The following is a 17,565-nucleotide window of genomic DNA, read 5'->3' as shown; positions in this document are numbered from 1 at the left end:
GTTTGGTTCAGCAACAGATCGCTACTGGAGACTAGTCGTGGGGTTTGTGAATCGCCAGTTGCATAACAATTTATAACGAGACAATTCCACAACATGGTAACTAGACAATTCCATTGGTACTCAGCTACTTAAGTCACAGAGCACACGTCATGGTGCAATTTAAACAACCGGCCAGGAGTAATTTCAATCCCAAATCATGAAAACAACCATACACTAGTCATTTACTGAGGCAAATTTTACTGAGAGGCAAATACCAGTGGTCCGTCTCGGCTACATCCTCCACAACGCAAGGACAGCTCAATCAACCTGCCAAGATTGATCAACAATTCGTGTCAAAGCATCATAAGAAACTTCTGAAAACTGGTTGCGGTGCGGGCACCAAAACAATTTAGTGGAAACTGGTTGCGGTGCGGGCACCAAAACAATTTAGTGTACAATGTAAAGGAAATGAAGACAACAAAAAAATTACTTATGCTAGGAAGCCTGCAAGTGGAGTTAATAGACTAGCGTTTATGCACTACCAATTGTTAGTAGATTTGGATTGTTTTGACCAAACTTGGACCTCAAAATACCATTTACAAATTTTGTATTGGTGGTGGTTTATGCTTCTACCACACAGATTTGCACTAATTCCAAAGCATCCATCTGTGATGTATGATCACTACTTAGGTCCTGTTCTTTTCTGATTAAGATATAGATTTTACCATGATTTCCGTTAACACGTTTTTCAAACAACTAAACGGTTTGTCTCGTGTGAAAACTTTCTATATAGAATGTGCTTTAAAATATGAAATAAATCTATTTTTCAAATTTGTAATAATTAATACTTAATTAATCATGCGCTAATAGCTTTCTAGTTTTTTGCACCCACTCTTCTTCATCTACCGCAAAATCGAAAGGCCCTCCCCTTCCAGTCCTTTGAGATTCACAACTCTTGTTTGGAGGCTAAGAGGTTATGCCATCATTCTGACTTTACTCCTAAAGATTATAGTTTCATAAAATTAATCAAGTCAACATGTTTCAAATTCAAAAAGTACTAGGGCCATCGTTATCCAGCTTCCAAAATGCCCCTCCCTCCTATAAATTACTTAATGAAATGTCTGGAGTGAAAATAATGGACCGGTATTCAACTGCAAATTCAAAAGATACTTTTAACTCAAGATCAACAAACCATGAACTTTGTTTTAGTGGGCCATTTTTACATTTAAAAAGGAAGCTGATGAACGAATATCATAATCTTCATTTGCCATTTTTCAGTGACAATTTTATGAAAAAGCATTTCTGAACAGATACAACTTTTCTGGATGCAGATTCATCTATACCCCTTTTCTTTACCATAGGATTGATTGTGGTGTCTCAAGTTTTGTGCACTGTCAATTGAACGAGTTCATCATATGAGTACCACCCATTTGAACACTAAATGCTTTACTCGAGGCAGCGAGCATCGATGAATATTTCTTTCACAAGGTACAGGACAACGCCTTATTGCAGGAAATATAGTATTGGTTATTGTTCACGCATTTAATTTCCAAATTAAAAAACTCTTCTAATTCCACTACTTGATGCTAATGCAAACAGTATTGAACCTAGGTTCAGAAAAATTGTACATTTCAATTGTGTTCAGATTTCAGAATAGATCATATATAAATTCCAGTATTCATGGAGTAGTTTGTCGCAACTTAGACATTTAGAGGCAATAAAAAACAGCTCTACATCTTCTTCTGCTGTTAGTTAAAGTAGTTTTGTTAGTGTTCAGTCTATTCCAAATGACAAAGCATATCTTGCAGCTTGTATTTGCATATGACGAGGGATGCCAGAACAGCTGTGTGCCTGCGCCTACGTTCAGAGCAATATTGAGGCTTGTTTTCTTCCAAATTCTCAAGTTTGTTACTCTGGTTGGTTTGTATAAATAACATGCTAGCTTCATAGAATCCTAAATGTGCTTATGCATAATGCATGTATTCAGAATAATGTAATGATCTCACTGCATACCTTATTGTACTTGTAGTTGGCAATGATTGATGAGAAAAGGCATAGAAAGAAGGTGTTTAATTGCCAACCTGCACCATTACGGAACAACTCCGGCGTCCTGCAAAATATATATATCATTGTCTCGGACTCTTTGTACAGAAACATATATGCATGTAGAGAATAGTAAAACAGTTATAATGATGACACATCACTAGTGGAATGTGTCAGTCCTCAGCAAACAAATGCTCCTAGAGAAGTACTATATCAGAAACTTAGTGACGCCATGGGCTGAAATAACTGAGACCACGATGTTCATCGAATGTGGGAATGAAAGGTGAAATTTAATTAAAGTCAATGTCAAACTATTCAAACAGCATTATGGAAGCCATGTCAAACATGACAAACTTACTGATAGAAACTTAGTATGATCCTTCTAACAAAAGGTTAAAACTTGTGTGCACAAACATTTGTTGTTATAGGAGTTAATCTCCAGATGAAGGGGCAAAATAACACAACCTTCATTTGGGCCTTCGGGTCAGAGTGGTGCCCAAGATGGACATGGTGATGGATCATAGCATATTAGCATCCCACAATTCCCGCGCACAAGAAGACTAAAATTATGTGTAATAGTTGATGTGTCAAGTTGTTTGAGGTTTTCAATTGTTCAAAAGTGATAATTATTTGTTTGTACAGCCCCAAAACCTATAGTAGCATCAGCCTACCACCTTCATAGGCATTTCTTACACTTACACATGTTAGAATATGGGAATTATAACATTAGAAATCTTGTCCTACTAGTCTATCTACAATAGCATCAGTATGTCAGCTTCATAGGCATTTCTTATTGTTTTAACTGTTGGTTGATTGGAAATTATACCACTATGAATATGTAGAGATTCTAATGGATCACTGATATTCTGACATCGTCTTCTTTCTTATGTTATGGCAACATAAAATATCTCATACATTCAGTGAATACAAATATCAACAGCTTCATACATTTTTGTGAAATAACCATACTATGCTTGACTCGTTTAAATTAAATATCCTATGCAACAACCACATAGCTACATGCCTTCAGAACTATCACCACAGACAGCTGGTTTTGAATATGACGCATGCTTTATTCATCTCTCAACTTGTAACCAATCAGAGTGCTGGACAATTCACTATGTGAAAAGAGACAATTCAATATAACTATATAAGCATTCATTCTCCCAAGCTATTCCACGTGAAGGAAAAAAGAAGGCATTTATCAAGAGAGCTCTAACTTTTATACTTAGTACAAAATGCATTACCCAAGTCTATATGCGGATTATTAGCAATTATATGTTTTGTAAAAACAGACGAGACACGGTATTTGCAAAGCATCAACCAGTTGAACTAACCGAGCGATGAAGCAACCTAAAAGCACAATAATCATAAAGTGACTGCTTTAACGCTGTTTTTAATGAGAATCCGTGTCGATATTATAGCAGAAGCTGGTGGTGTACAGAAACCACAAGAAAAAATAATAATAATGGCTGTTGGCCACCAACTGCGATCGTTGCGTAAGATAACTCATGGCTATAAGATATGGATGATGCGATGAGTATGAACTTATGTGCTGCATATATACACACATGGAAAGATGGTGAGATCCCCAAGCGACTAACAAGCAGTGTGTGTTTAGTGAAATTGTTTGAGCAAAATTAACCAGCAGGTTTCTTAACCGCATGACATAGCGGCATATAAATGAAGAATCAAAGGTAAATAAAATGAGCAACGAGACTTCATATACTACGGAACTAGATAGAATAGTACAGTACTCACTGTGAGCTAGGATCAAATTTCTCCTCTTGTCTTTCCAAGTGGGCGCGCGCGCGTTGGAGAATTCGTGAGATTTCTCCCCCGGACGGACGAAGCTCCTCTTCAAGCATCTGGATCTTCCTGACTGGGCTCTGCATTGGGAAACAGGAATCGGCAACACGAAAAGGTTCAAAGAAAAGACAAGAAGAAGAAGAAAATAAAAAGAGGAACCGGAGGGAAATGTAGCTAGACGGGACCATGGTATCCGCCGCCCCGCTCGCCGGAGGACGGCGCTTCAAGCCATCGAGGACGCGGAGGACGGCGCCTCGAGCCCTGGAGAACGCGGGCATGGTTTCCCCCCTCTCCTCTCGCTCGCTGGCTGCCGCCGGATTGGGAAGAGGGAACGAACCCTAGGATTTTCTCATTCCGTCTCGACCGGGCCCACTTGTCATGCTTACAGTTTGCTACAGTGTGGCCCTTTCGTCGTCTCTCTCTCTCGTCTGTTTATCGGCTTTACCTTAGCGCCTGTTTAGCTTGTAAAATGAAAATTTTTTAATGGATGCTTGACCAGATGTTGAAGGGGTTTTTGACACGAATGAAAAAACTAATTTCATAACTAAACCGCGAGACGAATCTTTTGAGCCTAATTAATCCATCATTAGCACATGCGGGTTACTGTAGCACTTATGGCTAATCATGGATTAGTTAGGCTCAAAAGATTCGTCTCGCGATTTACATGCAAACTGTACAATTAGTTTTTTTTATCTATATTTAATACTCTATACATGTGTCTAAAGATTCGATGTGATGTTTTTAGGAAAAGTTTTTGGGGAACTGAACAACCCCTTATTATTATTATCAACCGTAAATCAAATTTAAAATTTTGTAAATTTAGAATTGAATTGATTTTAGGGGTTTTCATCCTAGTATATGTTGTTTTCTAGCCTTGCCTTTTTTTTATTAAACCACTAATAATACAGACATAGAAAAGTTTCACGCATAAAAATATTTTTACTATTCTATTCATTCATTTTTCTACGAGTTATCAACCACAACTTGAACCCATCAGAGTGTTGTTTCTTCTCATCCTGCAGAGTATTGTTTCTCATTCTGTGATTCCATTTCTTCCTGTTTGTATCATCAAACACTTGTTGTTCATTCATGCTGATGCAGCAACTGATTTGGAGTTCAACTTGGTGTGAGGAGGTTCGTAAGAAACAGCAGAGGTTCTTCTTGCTGCCGAAGACGTGCTACTTTATTCTAAAAAGATTTTTTAAAAATTTTTACAGATACGAACCATTGGTTGCGAAATGTGCTCTTCCACAACAACAGCTGAGATAAAAACAAGCTCGAAATCATAATCCCTTCACAAAGTAGGCCGCACGGTGAAGTCACACCATACATTAAAACGTAAACACACTACAAAAAAAAAATCCTTGATTATTTATCCATCCGTCAACCAACAGGAAGGCGCAGTTCATGAATTGACCTGCCAATAATAGACACAAATTTGCTCATGAAAAAAAAAATTGGCAGGAGCACAAGCATTACAGACTAAAACAGCTCTAGGTAATCGAATGATCTATAGAAGTAAGACTTTGATTCGAAGAACACAAATTTCATTAATTTCCACAACTGCAAAGCATAGATGCAGAGCTAGAAGCTATAACTTATAAAGCCCACAATATCAGCTCAATCGAACATTTCACAGTGTAAGTACTAACAAAATCAACATTATATTGTTTGTGCTATGCATTTGAAAGTAAAGCTTTACTTAAAATCACTAATTATCCTAGTCTCTTGGAAGTTGTGGAAAGAAAGAAACTCGAGAGTTTTCAGGCAACTTGCAAGCACTAAACGGACATCCTGGCTAAAACTAAGGATGAAGCACGGCTCTGGATAATGGTAGGAGCAAAGTCCTTAGCTGAGTTCCCTCCGTTGGGAGAGTAGGCCTCGTTTCTGGTCAGGGATGACCGAAACTCCCACCCCCCTTGTAAATGCTGTTTTCTTACCCCTTTATCAATATATAAGGCAATAATTTTGCCTTTTTTTTTCAAAAAAGAAAACAAAACGAAACGAAAAAAGAAGTAAAGCTTTACTACGAAATCATGGCGGAAGGATAGATATATAGATGAAGAATGCATCAATCATTACCTAACAACCAAGCATGACTCGGTACACAAGATTAATAATTTGTGGGCTGCATGCTAGTATAATTGAGGACTGATAGTAATCTAGCATGACTCTGGAGAAACATTATTTGGGAATGTGTTACCACAGTCCTGATCACAAAGTAGCAGGTTTCAGAGTTCAATCATCAACCATTTTCAAATTGTTGGCATACAACATATACTTGTTCATGTATAGCATGGAAAAGGTTCTCATGAATAATTGAATGTATATACTTGGGTTACCCGAGCCAAGTAGTTTAAATCCCTTTAATTCATAATACTTCTACTAAGCAAGTTAAGAGAATGTTACTGTCACCATCAAAAGAGAGACAAGTGCTAAACTAGATAAGCATCCATATATTTCCTAGATATAGTGAATTTAGACGTAGAGAAAACCGAAACAGCTCAATTGATTATCTGCGCAACCAAAACAAGAGATGAACCACAAAATCAAGGAATGATCATAGATCATCTCATGGGTTTACAGCCTTTCTAATAAAGTTTAAGCTCAAAACCATACAGATGCACAATTCTTATGTATTTGTTTCACTCTGATAGCATACTGTGTGAGGAAATTATCAGATGATACGACCCAATGTTCTTGAGAGAAGAGAATCATAAAACGTTCACATTTATTTTTCGCGGCACAATCTTCAGTATGATCGCTGTGAGGTTGGGTGACAAAATTCATGCATGTGTAACGCTCCACTCCAGTGATAATCACAGATTCTGCAGCAGGGTGGATGGTAAATGACTAATTGGCAAATTGCAGTGCAAACAACAAAAAGTTGAGCTTATGCGAAATTGCAAATGAGCAAACAAGGATGGGTGACCTGATGGAGGCTGTCGTCGATTTTGGCGAATCCAGTCCCTACGACCCACGAAGAAAAGAATGCAAGCACGAGCTTGGAAAGCCAAAGAGCTTGGTCCCTGGTATATCCCTTGGTGAACCCCAGAGAGGTGAGCCTTCTCTCGACGAAGCCTTGGTCGGCCATGGTGCTGGCCCGGTAGGATTCGATGTCCCTGACAAGAATGGCGTGCACGGCATCCTCAATCTCGTCGAAACGGCCGGCGAGCCTCCTCCCCTCCTCACTCCGAGAGAGCTGGACGCACACAATTTTACACAAAAAGCAGCAATCAATCGATCGATCGTCCGTCCCTCGCTCGCTGGAAAGGGGAATCGGACTAGAGATGGGAAGGGAAGGGAAGAGAGGGAGGGGAGAATGCACCTCGATGCTGTCCTTGCGGCGCGACGGCCGGGGCTGCGACGAGAGGACCCCGCGGCGAAGTGGCGCGGCGGGGAGGAGGCGGCGCAGGCTGCTGCTGGTCTTGGCCGCGGACGACGACGACGACAGGGCGCGGCGGAGGGCACTCACCGCCGCCGACATCCCGACCCACGCGCTCGCTCCGTTGAGTTTTAGGGTTTTGGAGCTTGATCCGCCGGGTGGTATGGGGTTAGGTTGAGCCAAGCCGATTCGAGACTCCTCGTCCACAACACCGAACCGAACCACCACCCGTCGCAACGGTCGCACCCGACCACTCACCACACGCCACTCACTTCCTCACCAATAATCTTGGAAACTGACAACGTAGAGGTGTTCAAGGCTCTCTCACAACAGGAGCTGTCGAGATCACCCTGGGCAGCGACAATCAAGGAAGCGAAAGGGATGATGTAGTGTCTCCAAAGTGTGCAGGTTTGCAAGATCAAGAGGGAAGCAAATAGGATTGCTCATGTTTTAGCTCAAATGGCTATGAGGTCTAGATCGTGTGAGGAGTGGAAGTTGTGTGCTCCCGCAGGAATCTTAGACTTGATAGACCAAGAATGTAATCCTCTCTTCCGAAATCAATAAAATTCCCTCTTTGAAGTAAAAAAAATAATATTTTTAACAAATCTATCCATCGTTTTTATAATATTGAACATATATGAGTACTTATCAATATGTTCCACATTAAAGTGTGGGTATCGTTTGTTTGTTTCATGATAAAGGAACTTGTTGATGTAAAAACACGAAGCCTGGGAGATCTGCTTAACTCCAGTGCATGTCCAAAATATCTTGCCTTTAGGTTTGAGGGCGTGACAGTTGATTTGATCCTGCAATCAACAAGAAACAGGAATAACAGTTAATCCATAAATAAGGAACTAAATCTATTCGATCGGCTGTAGTTATTAACAGTATATAATCTTTATGTCGATATATACTTAAATCAAGTGATTGGGATAGATCGGTCGCCATGCCGAGACAGTATAAATCACTTAGATCGCAATATCTAAAAGCAATAAGATCTCAATATAAAGGGCGGATCTAGCATATCAATTAAGCACATGAAACATAAGGCTAAATCAGGTAAGATCGGCTGAAACCCCGACACTACCCTAATCAACAACCAAGAAGCAGGCTAGAGATTATAATTCTAAGCACGACTTATGAGGTCAAACTCAACTGATGCAGTCATAAGTACGAAAAAAAAAGACAATATCTAGACAATTAAGCTATTGGAAGCTTCATAGAGTGGTAGATATCTTATATAATCTAAGCCAACGTCGATATTTAACCTAATCGGCTGCTTCCTAGTGATAGATATTAGCCGATTAGAGGTTAGATAGCGATATTATCAGAGATTATATAAGATATATGATAACTCGACAACTTACATGGACAGGATTAGAGTATCATAATGATGGAAGCACTAATCCCGAGAACGCAAGCCGCCATAACAAGTCATACCTCTAGTTGAAGATCGAAACCGATGCAGCTCAACCCGAAAGCAAGAACTCGTCGAAACAAAATGAAAACAAAAGGGTGGCGATGCGCCGAGATTGTATTTTAACGTGTGTTAATTGATTACATGGGGCTTGGGGTCTATTTATACCCGAGATTACAAAATATGTCCTTGTCGGACACGACTCTTATCTCTAACAAACTCTAAGATACCATAAGTCTTTGTGGCAGACTTTTGCCCGTACTTATCTCTAAGGAAATTACATAAAATATCATAATTAATAGATACAATTCCCTTCTTAGGACTCTATCCGTGTGTGGCAATCCACGTGAAGTATATTAACTCAGCTTGATGACGTAAACCGAATCATATTGTCGGAATCGGCTGTATCGGCTTTCCCTTTCTGACTCGGACTCAGCCGATCTGGTCGTAGCCGATTTGGAGTCCAGCCGATTCTTGCTCTGTTTCCGATACGATCTCGAACTTGGATTCCGTTTCGATCTAGTCTTCATCTCCGATACTTAGATTACCAAATTTGGTTGTTAACAGACAATCGAGATCTCCCAAAACCCAACCTTTACAACCGACACAAAACCCCACTCTATCCACATCTTTGGGAATAAGAGAGAGAGGATGAAAGAGAAGAATGGAACCACTCACCCCCTACGCCTTCCGATGTGGCCAACTTCCCTAATCTAGTATGCCAACACAAGAGGATCAGAATCTAGAGCGAGCCTGCACCAGTTGCTTGGGACGATTTAACAAGGGGTTGCCTAGACGATGTCTCCAAGGAGAGAAGTGACGAAAGCACCGTCGCCGCCGTCCGTCGAGGTCTCAAAGAGAATCGAGACTAAGTTTTTACCCGGCAACCCCACTAGAGGGGATGAGACGGCACGACAACGCCACCATTGCTAGCCCGACCAAGGTCGGGCTAGGTTTTCACCAGCCGCCTGCCTATCCACAGCTGATGCACCATCGCTCCACCGCCGTCTAACCTCCATCGGCTCGCGGGCACAGCTGCACCGGCGCCCCTCGCCGGCCAGTCTCCACGTGCCACCACCCTCATCGCGCAGTGCCGGCCTCCGCTACCGGCCACCACACCTCGTCTACCTTCGCCTCCGATGGCTTTGCCCCCCTTCTGTGCCGGCCTTCGCTGCCACCGGCCACGCCTCCTCACGGCGCGGGCCAACCACTGCCTTCTCCCGGCAACGACGTTTGGCCTCCTCCACCATCAACCAGTACAGCCGTCACACCACCCCGTGCATCCACCAGACCGCACTGCCCCACGCCTCTACCGGATTGCACAGCCATGGGCTCTTCCACTTGTCGGAGTCACCTACTCCCGATATGGCCGCGTGGGGAGGGGGGTGAGGGGATCTGCCTCTGGCGTGACCGGATCCGTCCCACCGAACACTCCGGCCGCTCGCGCGGTTTCCAGTGACGGCGAGGCAGTTAGATGGGGTGAGGTGGTGGCGTGGGCCTCTAAGGGTTGCCCCGAGCCACCCTCATGAGGACGACGCGAGAGCCCCGTACTTTGTTGTTTTTTTCATATAGCCAGGTTTTTAGGCCTTAATTTTTCACATTAAGTCCTTTCAGAAACAATTTTTTATAAATAAATCCTCTAAAACACATGTTTTAGATTTAGACTCTATCGCGGCACTAGAGTTGTTTGGCACCGACGTCCAACACCACGGTACCGGAGTCCGTGGCGCCAAGTCCCGGCCCGCACACGTGGTCATCGAGCCAACTTGGGCACCTGGCCCGGCGGCTATAGTGTGGCCGGAGGTCGGCGCTAGTTTATCGTGGCTCCGACTCGAGTGATCAGCTCGGCATGTGTGGAACACTATATGATGTGTGGCTACGCACGTCGATGAGGCTACACGAAGATGGAGGCCGGGTTCCTGCCCGCAAGAGACCACCAGCTTGTTGCTGGAGCGCCCGTGCTCGGCTGTGTGCCTCGGCAGGATGGATGTTGTGCGCTTCCAGGAAATTAAGATATTTACTCCTGTTTTAATTTTTGGGAGAATCCCTTATATGCCACTAGAAATTGGCTAGTTCTCTTATATGCCACTTAAAATTGGCTTCTCCATTGTATGCCACTGGTTTAAGTTTTTTCACCATTTTATGCTACTCCCAGCACTATAGTGTTAGTTGACTGTTAGTCAAACGTTATTTTTTCGTAAATGACCAATATACCCTCTCAAGTAAAAAATGTGTAAACTTCAAAAAATCATAACTAATTTATTTTTAATCCTTTTTGAGTGAACAAAATTTTGTCACAACTAGTGGAAAATGCTCTTTGTATTAAAAATATTGTTGGAAAACTGCATGTTTCATGCTTTTATTGAAAATTTATTTGTGATGGTGATGGCTAAAATTGCATGCGATGAAAAAAAAATCATTTTTCATATGTTGTATCCAGTAGCTACATTAGTCCTAAAATACTTATTATTGGTTGTATACCAACTCTTAAGGGCAAATGCGTCTTTTTACTATGAAGTTAAATGTCAACTAGCGGTTGAGTGACGGCAATGGCATAAAAGGGATAACAAACTTGAACCGGTAGCATAGAAGAGAGAAGCCAATTTGAAGTGGCATATAAGGGAACTGGTTAATTTGGAGTGGTATATAAGGGATTCTCTCTTAATTTTTCCATGTTACCTTTTAAACTTCCTAATATTACGTAACAATTATATCTAAATGGATAGCCACATATAAATTAATTTGGACAATGACATATTTCGTGGAAAATACGGTTTATTTAATTTAGAAAATATTAGGATATTTTTCCTTTTTATATGTAGCAAAGCACAGTCATTTAAGCTAGTTTTTTAAAAAGAGATAATCCAAGAAATGCCATTGACAAGCGTCCAAATCCCAGAAATGCCATCAATAAGTGTGAGTTCTAAGAAATGCCATCGTACAAACGATTTTGTCCCAAAAATACCATCACCGTTAGGGTTCCGTCCATTTTGCACCGTTAAATACACTGTTCATCCTATATAACTTAACGGCGCGGAATGGATGGAACCCTAACGGCAATGGTATTTTTGGGACAAAGTCGTTTGTACGATGGCATTTCTTGAAACTCACACTTGTCGATGTCATTTCTGGGATTTGGACGCTTGTCAATGGCATTTTTTGGATTATCTCTTTTTAAAAAATAAGAATGTCAAAACAATTTATTTAGAAATGGAGGGGGTAATTATATATACGGTGAATCTGAAGAGTAACCAGACCATGAATTTCCCCAACTCTACATTTCAACTAATGGATTTTGCTTTATGTTTCCAATTTCATTGCATTTTAATAGGATTTAAAAGGGAGATTAGGGTGTGGCCCTACCCCCTAGCTTCTCTCCACACGCGCCACACCTATCGACTAATTATTCGTTCAACCAACCCAAAATCTACATAAAACAATATTCTTCAGTATACTCTATGATACTCTATGGTTCCATTTCTTAATTAACGTTTCGGATAACAACACGGTCTTCAAAACTTATTTTTGGCTATGGTTCATATTAATATATAATTGAACATTTAATTTTATTAAAATATGTTTAAGAATAATCTATACACATTATGTTTGTTCTAATGTTTTCAAACTAAATGCTTTAAAAGTTATTGGTATTGTTAAAGTTTAAATTGTTTAATTAATATCAACCTTGTCGAAAATGTAAAGACGAACTATGGAACTGAATATGATTATATATTATTACAAAAAGTTTCGATTCATTCTCATCCCTTAAGGGTATACCCAGCATTTATCATTTAGTCCAGTGTACCCGGCCACGCATCCACACCCAAATGAACAAAAATATATTGTTCATCCGATAGAAAACGTATATATAGACCGTGTTTAGTTGTTTTGGTAAAACTTTTTTTTTATGTATACGGACACATATTTAAAGTATTAAACATAGACTAATAACAAAATAAATTACAGATTCCGTCTGTTAAACTGCGAGACGAATATATTAAGTCTAATTAATACATCATTAGTAAATGTTTATTGTAGCACCACATTGTCAAATCATGGTATAATTAGGCTCAAAAAATTCGTCTCGCAATTCACATGCAAACTATATAATTGTTTTTTTATCCACATTTAATGTTTTATGTATGTGTCCAAATATTTAATGTGATAAAAAAGTTGGAAGTTCGAAGTTGCCTAAACACAGCCATATATGCATCGAGAGCATTTTTAAATTTGAAGCACAGAGCTAGCCATGCATGCATGGTCGTAGGGCCCACGACCTAACGCATGCAGCCAAAACGGCAATGCACGTACGTGTTGCACCAACGGGTTCACTCCCCTAACGGGCGCATATTGCCCCAACTTAACCGCTAAGCAGTTTGCTTAATTAGGCGTGCACGTAAATAAGTACTGATCTCCTTACCTCCGCCCAGAAATATAAGGCGTATTTGACTGCCAAAAACAAATTTCTCTTACAGTTATGAATTCTTAGTTATATAATTCCTCCGTTTCATAATGTAAGTCATTCTCTATTTCCCACATTCATATTGATATTAATGAATCTAAATATACTAGAATGACTTACATCGTGAAACGGAGGGAGTAGAAAGTACTTTCGAACATGAATAATCCAACAAAACCTAAATATTGTTATACAAATTATTGATCAAAGCTTAAAACTAAATAGTCAAACTGCGCCTTATATTTCTTAACAGGGCCACATAGGTAGTATAACTCGTGCGATTTTTTTAATAATTTGTCCTAATCGTGAATGATTGTTTTTTTCGAACACCGAGCAAAAAAAAAAAGACTAATTGTTACTAACCCATCAGGACATCAGCTTATCAGCATTTGGTTATTACGAGCACCTGGTTCAGCCATTGAAATGACAGCTGGACTTGTTTCTTCGTACGTTGGCAATGCTAGTTCGTTGTTCCATCCCGTCAACGCCCCGCCTTGACGTCCTCTTGGCAAACAGGCATACGATCGAATCGAGGCAGAGGCGCATTTGCTGTCTCTTTTCCCTTGCAAGCAAAGATCGTTGCAGCAAGAGTGAAAATACGCAACCATGATATGAATAAGTATTTTACAGAATTTAAAATTTATAAAGTTTTACTTTTGGCTATCTTTTATTATCGGTGTTTCGCTTTGGACTCATTTTGAATCCAATAATTTTATCTTTGTGTTACTTTGAACCAATTACCTTAACTCTTTTATCTATCTACGTCAAACTTATGAGGTACCAAATACATTTTATATATAAAGCAGCGAGAATTTGTTGGCGAATCAAAGCCGACATACTGAAATCGTTCATATGCTTGAGAAGAGAGTTAGGGTATAAAATACTGGAATCGGAAAAGAGATATAGATTTTATCCCCCAAGATTCCTCGTGTCAAAATTAGTAACGATCTTTGGTAATAGCGAACATCTGTACTGTATCTGTGTTTTCTAGGTGAGCTTTTTGCGTTCTCAGGGAGTGGGTAAAAGAATTGCCATGTGGTGCCTGTTCAAGGTTTCGCAGTGTCCTAAAAATATCAATCTAACAAACCCCTCGTCACTCTCATGCGGGTAGCTTGGGGATAAAATCCTAGCTGCTCGCGCCGCCACCCTCTCCACCTCTCTCGACGCCTTGCTGCCGCTGGAAACCGCGAGCCCGGCTAGGAAGGTGGTGGCAAGGGAAACCGAGCCGGCGAAGCTCCTCCTTGATGTGGGAGGCGGAGCAGAGCGCGTCGGGCGGGAGGTGGCGGCTTCTCCGGTATGGGACAGTGGATCCAGCAATGCCCCGACCGGATCCCCCCTCCTGGGCAGCGTAGCCAGACCCAACACCCTGCGGATCTGGGCGGGGAGCAGCCGGCGTGGGCGGCGACGACGTGTGGTGCGGCAAGAGCTAGTGGACGGAGCGGAGCGACACGGCAGGAGGCCAGCGCGGTGACGCTGGCGGCCGGCTATGGGGGTGTGGTGGAGCAGGCTACTGTGCATGGACGACACCGACGTCAGTGGAAGGGCGGTGCCGGCGGCTGGCAGTGATGGCGCCATCAGCGCTTGGTGGAGGCTCGTGGCCGGCGAGTGCTGCGTGGAGGTGGCGTGAGGCCGACATAACATGAGAACACATAGCTGGCGGTGGTGGTAAGCTGGCGCAACGCGACATGCTGGAGGCCGGCGTGGAGCAGTCGGCATGGAGCGCACGATGAGGGTGCCCGTGTGGTGGCATGCGAGGGACGCCGACAGAGGTTTAGACGGTGATGGAGCAAGGGTGTATTCGCTGTGGATAGGCAGGCGGTGGGCGACGGGTGAAAACCTAGCACCGTTTTGGTTAGGCCGGCAACGACGGCTTTTCGGGTGTCACTTCCCCTCTTTAGGGTGTTGTCGTGTCGTCCCATCTCTTCTAGCGGGTGTAGGGTGAAAACCCAGTCTCATTTCTCTTCGAGACCTTGACGAACGGCAGCAGCGGTGCTTCTTTCGCTCCTCTCCCTAGAGACGTCATCTTGGTAGGCCCTTTATCAAAACCTCACAAACAACTGGTGGGCTCACTTTAGACTTATGTCCTCTTGTGTCGGCGCCGTAGCTTATGCAAGATGGCCACATCAGAGGGCTTGGGTGGAGAGCCATTTCATTCTTCTCTCTCACTCTCTCCCTCAATCTCGAAGATGTGGCTAGAGTAGAGTTTGGTGTCGGTTGTTAGGATTGGGTTTTAGACGATCTGACTTGAATTCCTTTGTTGGCTTAGCGGCGGTCGGTACGATGCTAACCTTCTCCCGGGTTTGTGAGCTAGAGCTATCGGTGTGTGGGCGGTGGCATTTTTTCTTTTTTTCTTGTTTACGATCTTCCAGAGTTGTAATTTTTTTTCATGCTCTATACTTTGCGTTGTTTCTGGGGAGAGTCGTTCGAAAAAAACAGTCCTAACGATGGATAAGTGTCTGGTTGTGGTTGCTCACGGTGTGCGTCATCTTTTTGAAACAGAGTTACTCAAAAGATTAATTCTGATGGACAGAACTGAGTACCGTCCATTAACAGAGTACCGTTCGCCTTATTAAAAAAATTTAAGTAATTATTAATTTATTTTCCTATCATTTGATTCATTGTTAAATATACTTTTATATATACATATAGTTTTACATATTTCACAAAAGCTTTAATAAGATGAACGGTGGCTAAACGAAGGGAGTACAGCGTATCGTAGCTATTAAGCTAGCTTATGTGAGCTGCTCACTGAAAATTTAACTTATATATGTACAATTGTTGAAGAACATCGAATAAAATTTATATATACGATAATAGTTTTTTTTCAATGTTGGGGGGAGGCATGAAAATATACTCCCTCCGTCCCAAAATAAGTACAGTTTTGCACTATTCACAGTCAACGTTTCACCGTTCATCTTATTTGAAATTTTTTTTATTAGTATTTTCATTGCTATTAGATGATAAATAGTACTTTATGTATGACTAAATATTTTCAATTTTTTCAAATAAGACGGATGGTCAAACGTTGGGTACGGATATCCATGGCTGCACTTATTTTAGGACGGGGGTAATATTTTTTAGAAAGGGCAAGAAAATAATTGTATGCTGCGATTGTAATAATTTAGTGCACGCATTATATCCCAAAGAAGAGACCAGATTTATTTATGTTGTGAAGAAAAAAAGAAAACTATGAACACATATCTAGCTAATGGATGATAAATGAAACTGAGTTCGTGATAATTATTTGAGAACACAAACAAATGAACTAAAATTATTTTTTCTAAAAAATAGGTATTGAGAAATGTATATTTTAAACTATCATAAAACACATGTAAATATAATATACCATTAATAATACTCCTTATCTTGATAAAAAACATTTTTTACTTTAAGGTGCTAATTTTGACCAACTATACCTTTAATAATCAAATTTTATAACATTAGAGGCACATCGACTCTGATATGGTTCGGTAAAATTTCAACATTAAGACTACACACGGGCTATGAAAATAACGTGCCAACGAGCGTGCTTATTTTCTAGTAACTATAAGTGTTGTGGATCTGCTGTCCTGCCAGCGGCACACCAAGTTAGCAGGATGAGCCTGCACATGATAAAATATGAATAATAAATACTTTATGTGCGGCTAACTTTTTTAATTTTTTTAAATAAGACAAACGATCAAATGTTAGAGACGGAAATACACAACTTCACTTAAAACGGGGAAAGGATGTAATATTGATATGAACTGAGAATTCTTTTTAAGGGGATCAAGCAGATACTCTGAGGGTGATGGATATTACCATATACGACCCGTTAACCCGATAAGTGGCAGAGGCATCTCGCATATGAGCACCGCAGCGCAGTAGCAAGCGCACCTCAGCATCACCTTTCTTTCGTTTTCTCCCCTTCCCTCCCCAACCACTCCGCCTCGGCGCCGCGTCTCCTCCCCGTATTGGTTTGTTCGAATTCGAAGCAAAGGTTAGGGTTTCCGTCCTCCGATCTCCCTCACCTGCCCCAAAATACTCATCCGCAGCTCGGATCCACACCGGAGTTCGGCTTCTTGCATGTCATGCTTGCTGTTTTTCTTTCTTTCTTTCTTTCTTTCTTTGGGTGGGTTGGGGTGGGGGTAGGGGGGGAGTGTTCTTGGGGTTTTTTTTTTTTTGGGGGGGGGGGGGGGGCTTAAGCTGTGATTTTGCGACACCAGCGCATGGCGTGAAAGCTAGCGGGTAGAAGGTTCTGGAATGTGATCGGGATGCTTTTCCTGGAGGGGAGTCGCTTCTCAAGGTTGGGACTTTCGTGAGCCTCTGATCATGTTCCAAGCGGTGTGATCTCGTTGCGATTCGATGTGCTGCAACCTTATACATGTTTCTCCTTAATTAGCTGGTTATTTCTCCTGTTTATTCTCGTTACATATACATGTTGTGTTTCGTGCACGCGCGCGGGGATTCGTGCGGAGACTGCCAATTTGTGTG

General features: G+C 41.5%; 2 protein-coding genes across 2 annotated transcripts; both read right to left on the bottom strand.

The window, feature by feature from the left end:
* Positions 1-44: 44 nt before the first annotated feature.
* Positions 45-4,215, bottom strand: LOC127764110 (uncharacterized). The gene is made up of 4 exons (XM_052288943.1): positions 4,017-4,215; positions 3,784-3,911; positions 1,993-2,089; positions 45-306 (listed from the first exon to the last, which is right to left on the bottom strand). The coding sequence occupies exons 1-4, from the start codon at positions 4,107-4,109 to the stop codon at positions 298-300; spliced, it is 327 nt and encodes a 108-aa protein (XP_052144903.1). The 5' UTR covers positions 4,110-4,215; the 3' UTR covers positions 45-297.
* A 2,125-nt stretch (positions 4,216-6,340) lies between these two features.
* On the bottom strand, positions 6,341-7,396 carry LOC127764523 (uncharacterized). The gene is made up of 3 exons (XM_052289411.1): positions 7,160-7,396; positions 6,764-7,033; positions 6,341-6,659 (listed from the first exon to the last, which is right to left on the bottom strand). The coding sequence occupies exons 1-3, from the start codon at positions 7,316-7,318 to the stop codon at positions 6,651-6,653; spliced, it is 438 nt and encodes a 145-aa protein (XP_052145371.1). The 5' UTR covers positions 7,319-7,396; the 3' UTR covers positions 6,341-6,650.
* Between the last annotated feature and the right edge of the window lie 10,169 nt (positions 7,397-17,565).

Source organism: Oryza glaberrima, chromosome 2 (genome assembly GCF_000147395.1).
Source record: "Oryza glaberrima chromosome 2, OglaRS2, whole genome shotgun sequence".
Taxonomy (NCBI): Eukaryota; Viridiplantae; Streptophyta; class Magnoliopsida; order Poales; family Poaceae; genus Oryza; species Oryza glaberrima.
The sequence above is the reverse complement of the archived record's forward strand: the minus strand, read 5'-3'. Positions and strand labels throughout refer to the sequence as shown.

Coding starts and splice junctions, on each gene's coding strand:
- LOC127764110 (XM_052288943.1), bottom strand. CDS start 4,109: ATGCCCGCGTTCTCCAGGGCTCGAGGCGCCGTCCTCCGCGTCCTCGAT. Junction 3,912..4,016: donor GCGGGGCGGCGGATACCATG/GTCCCGTCTAGC, acceptor TTCCCAATGCAG/AGCCCAGTCAGGAAGATCCA. Junction 2,090..3,783: donor AAATTTGATCCTAGCTCACA/GTGAGTACTGTA, acceptor TATATTTTGCAG/GACGCCGGAGTTGTTCCGTA.
- LOC127764523 (XM_052289411.1), bottom strand. CDS start 7,318: ATGTCGGCGGCGGTGAGTGCCCTCCGCCGCGCCCTGTCGTCGTCGTCG. Junction 7,034..7,159: donor GCCGCAAGGACAGCATCGAG/GTGCATTCTCCC, acceptor GTGTGCGTCCAG/CTCTCTCGGAGTGAGGAGGG.